Source organism: Triticum aestivum, chromosome 3A, assembly GCF_018294505.1.
Source record: "Triticum aestivum cultivar Chinese Spring chromosome 3A, IWGSC CS RefSeq v2.1, whole genome shotgun sequence".
Taxonomy (NCBI): domain Eukaryota; kingdom Viridiplantae; phylum Streptophyta; class Magnoliopsida; order Poales; family Poaceae; genus Triticum; species Triticum aestivum.
This window is the reverse complement of record NC_057800.1, coordinates 520210660-520218536: the sequence shown is the minus strand read 5'-3', so window position 1 is coordinate 520218536 and position 7877 is coordinate 520210660. Positions and strand designations below refer to the sequence as shown.

The following is a 7877-nucleotide window of genomic DNA, read 5'->3' as shown; positions in this document are numbered from 1 at the left end:
CAGGTGTGCTGCAGAGTCACGACGAACATGACTTAGCTCTGCCGTCGGACGGTGTTCGGGAGATCACACCTATGGCTGCTCCGGCCCTCAACCCGGAGCAGATCGTGCCGTCCGAGGATGGGTGGTTGGACCCCGCCATGGAAGAAGCACACTCAGCGGCGATAGAGCCAAATACTGACTGCACCTCCTATGAGACCTGTGTTACCGGACCCTTGGATTCGTCCCCGGCCACAGGCTCCGAACCGCTTGCGTCCGTGCCTATCGAATCTGACTGGGCACCCATCATGTAGTTTACCTCCGCGGATATCTTTCAGCACTCGCCCTTGGGCGACGTGCTAAATTCATTGAGGTCTCTCTCCTTGTCAGGAGACCCTTGGCCGAACTATGTCCGGCTTGAGTAGGAAGCGGACGATGAAATTCATTCCCCACCCACCACCCACTTAATAGCCACTGTCGACGACTTAACCGACATGCTTGATTTCGGCTCCGAAGACATCGACGGCATGGACGACGATGTAGGAGAAGAACAGGAACCACCTCCCACAGGGCGCTGGACAGCCACCTCATCATATGATATATACATGGTGGACATCCCCTAAGAAAGCAATGGCAATAAGGCAACGGAGGATAACCCCCTCGAGAAGCAATCTAAGCACCAGCGTCATCGACGCCGCTCTAAGCCCCGCCATAGCAAAAGCAGCGATATCGGCACAAGAAACAATAACGCCACGGACAGTGCCGAAGACGAAGTCAATGCTGTCCAGCCAGGCTTCGAGCAGGAGGATGGGCAAGCGAGCCCTAAGGAACATGCGACAGATGGAGAATTAGGGGATGACAATTACATGCCCCTCTTCGAAGACGAGGTGAGCCTCGGCGACAAAGAATTCATCGTGCCTGAGGATCCCGTTGAGCAGGAGCGCTTCAAGCGCCGACTTATAGCCACAACAAAAAGCCTGAAGAAAAAGCAGCAGCAGCTTCAAGCTGATCAAGATCTGCTAGCGGATAGATGGACCAAGGTCCTTGCAACCGAGGAATACGAACCCGAGCGCCCAACCAAAAGTTACCCAAAGCGCATGTTGCTACCTTAGCCATGTGCCAAAGCGCAGGTTGCGACAGCCAGCACAAGGCAATCCTTAGCCTTATGGAGCAGCTGCCAAGATCTAAGGGCATTCTCTCGAACACGTTCGAGTGGCTGGAGCCCCGCGCCGTCAAGGCGATAAAAGACGGGACTCCCCATCCCGGCGAGTCAGTACCGAAACTGTTCGGCATCGGTCAATTGGTCGGCGAGGAGAGGGGAAGCACCGTGAAGCATGAATGCCTGAGATGGCTAGACAAGCAGCCAGCGCGGAGCGTGGTATTCCTCTGCTTCGGGAGCGTGAGCTCGGAGCCCGCAGAGCAGTTAAAGGAGATCGTCGTGGGACTGGAGAAGAGCGGGCACGCGTTCTTATGGGCCGTGCGAGCGCCCGTTGCGCCGAACACCGACGCGACAAAGCGGTTTGAGGGGCGAGCCGAGGCGGCGGTGGAGCCGCTGCTGCCGGAGGGATTCTTGGATAGGACAAGGGGACGCGAGATGGTGGTTTCCTCCTGGGCGCCGCAAGTGGAGGTGCTCCGGCACCCGGCGACCGGCGCGTTCGTGACGCATTGCGGTTGGAACTCGACACTAGAGGCTGTTGTAGCCGGGGTGCCGATGCTGTGCTGGCCCATGTACGCGGAGCAGAGGATGAACAAGGTGTTCGTCGTGGAGGAGATGAAACTCGGGGTGGCCATGAGCGGCTATGACGAGGGGATAGTTAAAGCGGATGAGGTAGAGGGGAAGGTGAGACTGATCATGTATTCCGAGCAAGGGGAGGAGATCAGGGAACAGATGACGATGGCACAAGAGATTGCTGCCAATGCGCTGGAAAGCGGTGGATCGTCGGAATTGGAACAGCCTTTTGGAATTCGCAACTTTTTACGAAAATTTGAATAAAAATTGAAATTCGATTTTTTTTTGAAAATTCCTAATTTAAGAAAAAAGGAAAAAATTGACTTGGGACGGTAAAAATAAAAAATAAACAGAAAGAAAGAGAAGAAGAAAAATAGATACAAACCACAGAAAAAAATGAGTGGGCCAGTCTTGGCGCCCTGTGCGTATGTTGAACTATTTACCGCTCTGTACAGGAAATAGGATTTTGTGTTTCTGCGTGGGAAGGAAAAAATAAACATGTATATTTTCACATGTTGAAAATTGGTTAAATGCATTTTGTTAAATATTGAGAATTTTTAAAAAATATACACATATAAAAATTCGAAATAATTTAAATGATTTCGAAACATTTTCTGAAAAATTTGAATTTTCAAAATAAGAAAAAATATAGACTTGGAACGGTAAAAATACAAAATTAACAGAAAATAAAAAGGGAAGAAACATAAGAAGTAAAATAGAAACAAAACACGGAATATAAAATGAGTGGCCCAGTCATGGCGCCCTGTGCGTACGTTGAACTATTTACCGCTCTGTGCAGGAAATAGGATTTTGTTTGTTGTCCCGTGGGCAGGAAAAAATCGGCGGACTTTAATGGGCCATAGCGCGCGATCCATGGACGTAGATCTGGACAAATCTTTTTCTTTTGCTAATAGACGGACGTACAAAAGTTTAATACCACCTCGGATAGAAAAAAAATATTTTGATGGTGAACGAATGAAAAATTGAAGAAACGCACCTTGCTTTATTAGTAGGTATAGATATACACAATTTTTCTCCTAATTGGTGCCTTCGGAGCCAGTGGCATCTATCTATCTATCTATATCTATATCTATCTATACCTACCTATACTAATTATGCACTCCTCAGAAATTACCACATTAATTAGAAATTAGCAACCGTTAATTTGGTGGGACCGGATTATTACAGTGTAGATCGCCCCATGTAATCCTTAGCTGAAATAAAAAAACAATTGCTTGAAAGGCCCACATCCTTTCACGGTTGTAGAAATATAAGCCATGCACAAGTCAAGCAATTTTTTTTCAGCAGTCTTCACGTACAAGCCATGGACACCCCTAAATATCTACCTGCTCTCCACGTCTCTTCCTCTCATAAACTACCATACCGTGGGCAAAAAATATATAGAACCCACGTGTGGCACGATTCCTACTATTAGATACGCCTCCCTCTTTTTTTTTTGAAGCTGCTCCCTCTCTCTTTCTATTCCCTAAGAATAAAAACGAAACAGATATCCTGTGGTAAAAAAAACACACAAAACAGATATCCTATTATCAGGCGTGCCTCCGATTGATTCGTTCTATGCCGACGCAAGGTGAAGATCTGATCATGGTTATTGGCGTTCTTCTCCTCTTAAAGCCTACTCGCTCTCCTATGCGAACACGAGCAGGTTCGTACATGACTACACGTACAAGGCGGGAGATCGATCCAGTACTCCACTTCGGCATCATTCACTTCCGTGATGCCGTCATGGATAGGTGTAGCAGTGACGGACTCCAACGCCAATTCGCGCAGGATTGTGTATGTCTACAAGTACATGGCGGGAGATCGATCCAGTACTCCATGCTGGTGTCGTTGGCTGTCATGGTGCCGTCATGGACGGGAGCAGCAGCGATGTACGCCATCGTCAATTCGCCATACCCATCCAAGGTGGCTTGGCAGATGATTCAAGTGCTCTATGGTGAAATCATGAATCAGAGACAACTCTATATGATCTCAAGTGAGTACGCAGGTAGGGATTGACTCGACTAATGCGGTAGGTTTATGTTTGATTGTAGCTGCTGCCACAGGTCGTTGACAGCCTTGCCGCTTATTTCGTTCATAGTAAATTTGGCAACCGTTTAAGAATTAAAGACAAATCTACCACAGTCTAGCACACTGAGGAATATTTACAATATAATTTTTAGGATGTTCAGGATGATTGAAATTTAGGTTGTCGATCTTTCATGTCATTAAATTAGTTGCAACTTGCAGGAAAAGGTGCTGGCCGCCCAAGGTATTGGAGCATCAATAAAGGTTATCGGAGGTGTTTCACGACCATCTAGCTATTGTGCATTATGGCCTCGAAGTGCTGCAGGAAAAGACCATGAAGATGGACAAGTAGTTCCTTCCAACATGCTAACATTGATCAATTTTTCCGCTGTATAAACTCTGGGGGGGGGGGGGGGGGGGGGGGTTGTGTTGCCGTCTAGCCGTCTGCCCATGTCGCCAAGTGCAAGTTCTAGGAAAAACTTCTCCTTTCTAATTCAACCCCAAAGTACATCCATGGCAGAATCATACTGCGTCGGTAGAAAATGTATGACAAAACCAGTCGTATGATTCACGCAGTATGATTCACGCAATATAGGCCATGATTTTATTTACTGTCTATTCTACTCACCCATTTCATTTGAATATTCTCTGGTAGAATTAGACCAGAAATCAGCATTCAATTTTTAATTATATAGTGAATGTTCATTTGATTTTTAATTACTATACTCCACATGGTTTTACACCTATATAAGACTATGCCACGATCGGAAATCATATGTATATAAAAAAGATTCAGAACTGCATCAATTTAGAATGTTTATTTGAAACAATCATCATGCTCCTTTTAATATTGCTAGCCCGTGCGACTGCACGGGTGGACGACTAGTTAGCCTAATTGGTGCCTTCGGAGTAAGATAACAATTGGAAGTGGTTCATGGGGGCGGTAGCGGGTAATAGTATTCTCCTTTGGGATCTATGACCTGGTCGAGCAAAAATCCCGCTATTTCCTCTTGAATTGCTTCTATGCGCTCCTCTGTTAGACGCTTCTCCCGCACCTCTTTAAACTGTTAAGAAGGAGATCAATATGCATGTATATTAGTTGTGTGACTAGATATCGATAATGGTGTAAAAATTATGAATAGTGTTCTGACAAACGTACCCACTCTTGTCTTTGAGATTTGCTCATTTCGGACGTCATCATGCGAATTTTCTCGCAAACGCAGTATGCACACAGATTATTCCCCGGCGCCTGCTTCAGGGCCTTTACGAGAATGGAATTTGATCAGATAATAATTAATCAAGCATGATAATTAAAGAGATGGCAGCTAGCTAGTACTACTTAATTACTTACCTGGGGTCGATACCATTTCAGATTTTGTTTCCATGGGCCTGGAGTGACCCTGATGAACTTTGCCCAAGCCCTGCCCGCCGACAAAGAAAATGAATAAATGGGTTATTAAATAATTGTTATCAGGAAATGACGAACTAATTAAATAGGCCGAGATATAGCTAATAATGATTGAAATTACCTGTTGACTATCCCCTTCACGATGGTGTAGTCACTTGCTTTCTTAAGTAGTGAGTCCAGTACTTCAACTGTTCCTTCATCAACTTTAATGATTAACAAGATCCAGTGAAATCTGCATGCACACACGTTTGCATGTCTTAATTAAGCGGGCATATGTAAGCAAAAACATGTAGGTAGCTAGTAGGAAAAAACAGGATTTGTAGTACAAGACAGTGTGACTCACTCGAAATTGTAAGGAAGTAGTATATCTTCATTGTATTTGAGGTGCTTGAAGAACTCTAGCATGCTTTCCTCTACACTTTTTTCGTAATATGAATCTATTTTCCATGTGTATTCATTAATGGTATTTGGGTCAACGAACCCAATGCCATAGCGTCCACCTTTTTTCATTTCATAAATCTTCATCCCGCATAATATCACAGAAAAGAATATAGTGAGGATAATTACAGGTAATGATTGATCAAAATGATCACTACAGCTAGCTTGAGACTTAAATTATAGAAAGAAATCACTTACAGACAATAGCAACTGACGATAGATTTGTCGAGTGCGTCTTGATTGTATAGCTGAAATAGTTCTGAATACTCAACGGTCACAGGTTTCTCATGGTAGTAATGCTCCTTCTTGACATTCACCATGAGGGACTCTCAATTGGAAATCTTGGTAATGTCCATGTACCATTGATGCAATTCATACATTCTCGTTGGGAGCTTATTGACCTCGTCTGGCTCGACCAAAGGTTGGCCTTTCGGACATATTTCCGTTTTATTTCCTCCTCTCTAGTCGGAGTCATGGGCTCGATATCGAGGAGTTGTCCAATAGTGATCCCGATCGTTTCAGCCTGTGCAATATGCTCCTCTGTTATTACCACATCGCCCACCCCGGGAACGTTAACGGTTTGCCCACAATAATATTGGGCGCACCTACTCTCATGTGTTGTTGGCACAACAAGCGGGGGATTGATTGCGCCGCCTGTTCTCCCAGCTGGGGAACGGTTTTACCGCTCCTTTTGCCAGCTAATTTGCTTGAGCTCGAGCTCGCCTCTTTCTGTAGACGTGCTCGATTTAACTTCTTGATGTGGCGCTCATAGTCTGTGTCAACAGGCTTGGGAGCTGGTGCTCTAGCCATACGAATGAAGTGGTCAATCTTTTCCACAGGCACTTTCTCCCTTGGCGGCGGTGGCGGTTTCGGTGCAAAATGGGCTTCCACCTCGGCCTTCGATATGGCTACGTTTTCCTCCTCGGACTTGTCGTAAGGCCTCTGCGGAAGAGGCGCGAGGCTTGGACCATATTGAAATCGCTTGCCTCCGCCTGTACCTCCAGTACTACCTAGACTTGTACCGCTACGCACCATAGCTGAGGCGGCTCTCTTCCGTGATTGCTGAGGCGGCGAAGACGGCTGACGTGGCTGAGTTGGAGGAGGAGTGGCCTGAAGCTGTGCCGGACTTGGAGGAGGAGTGGCCTGACGCTTTGCCGGACTTGGAGGAGGAGTGGCCTAAAGCTGTGCCGTACTTGAAGGAGGAGTGGCCTGACACGTTGGTGGACTTGGAGGAGCGGGAGTCTGCTAACTCGGTGGCGGACTTCGACGAGGAGTCGGATGACGCGGTGTCGGTGGCCTTTGAAAGATGATGCAATCCTTTCTCCATATGATGATACGATGGTTGGCCTCTCCCAGTGTGTGCTCATCGTCACCTTCAGGAATGTCAAGCTCTAGCCCCAAATATTGGTCCACCACCTCATCAACCAAGACACGAGCATAGCCCGCTGGAATCGGGTTGCAATGGAAGGTTGCCTCAGGGGGATTTGTAAAAGCAAGGGCGTCCGCCACCTTCATGGATATGTTCTTCATTTTGAAGTGTAGCTCGCAGTTAGTGTTCTCCATGATGTCATCCACTGGGTAGCTATCCAGCAATGCGTCGCCCAGGGCGGAACCCAAGCTGCTTCTCGGCATGGATGGGACGGTGCTATCCAATGGTGGATCATCCGCTAGCTGCTGAGACCCCCTTTGCTGGCTAAGTGAGTCGATCTGCTCCTGCTACCGCTGGAATTTGACTGCCAAGTCCGCGTGCGCTGATTCTAGGCCTTGAAGGCGTTCATAGTCTAGCTTCCTATGCTCCTCCTCCATCTTCCTCTTCTTCTCCTCTGCAATCTTCTTTCTCGCACGGTTCTATAGTTGGCGTTCCAGTCCGAAAACCCCTCATACCACGGAATAGCACCCATGCCTCGTGTTCTTCCCGGGTGTTCAGGATTTCCCAGGGCACGCGTAAGCTCGTCATTCTCTCTGTTGGGCTCGAACACCCCCGATCGAGCCTCTTCTATTGCAACAAGTAGCTTATCTTCGGCTCCGTCCAGACATGCCTTCTTCGAAACTTTGCCTGTCTTCGGGTCCAACTCCCCCCATGCGCATAGAACCAAGTCCTGCACCTGGGGGGCCAGCTCAATGTTTCTGGAGTGACACCTGCATCCAACATCTCTTTCTCAGACTTATCCCACTTAGGCATTCCCACCGCATAGCCACCTGCCCCCAGCTTATGGAACTTATCCTTTTTTGCGGCATTGGCCTTATTTATTCTCGACCGTTCCTTAGATAATTCCGAATCCTTGAATTTCACGAAAT

At 47.0% G+C, this 7877-nt stretch overlaps 2 protein-coding genes across 3 annotated transcripts; both read left to right on the top strand.

The window, feature by feature from the left end:
* Positions 1-1090: 1090 nt before the first annotated feature.
* On the top strand, positions 1091-7092 carry LOC123056972 (anthocyanidin 5,3-O-glucosyltransferase-like; the record flags this gene model as incomplete). The annotated part of the gene is made up of 2 exons (XM_044480170.1): positions 1091-1914; positions 7077-7092. Coding segments are annotated over exons 1-2 (840 nt in total), but the record flags the coding sequence as incomplete, so codon positions are not given.
* LOC123058530 (uncharacterized) lies at positions 3209-4118 on the top strand. Of its 2 annotated transcripts, none has more exons than XM_044481245.1 (2): positions 3209-3701; positions 3956-4118. In XM_044481245.1, exons 1-2 carry the CDS (start codon positions 3284-3286, stop codon positions 4024-4026), a joined length of 489 nt encoding a protein of 162 aa, XP_044337180.1. In that variant the 5' UTR covers positions 3209-3283; the 3' UTR covers positions 4027-4118. The 2 variants fall into 2 exon arrangements, with proteins under 2 accessions (XP_044337180.1, XP_044337179.1); XM_044481244.1 differs by having other exon boundaries at positions 3209-3713.
* Positions 7093-7877: the final 785 nt, after the last annotated feature.

What these genes read in the sequence shown, in the direction of transcription:
- LOC123058530 (XM_044481244.1), top strand. Translation starts at nt 3,284, where the DNA reads ATGCCGACGCAAGGTGAAGATCTGATCATGGTTATTGGCGTTCTTCTC. An exon ending in GATCTCAAGTGAGTACGCAG is followed by an intron (nt 3,714 to 3,955) that starts GTAGGGATTGAC and finishes TGCAACTTGCAG; the next exon opens with GAAAAGGTGCTGGCCGCCCA.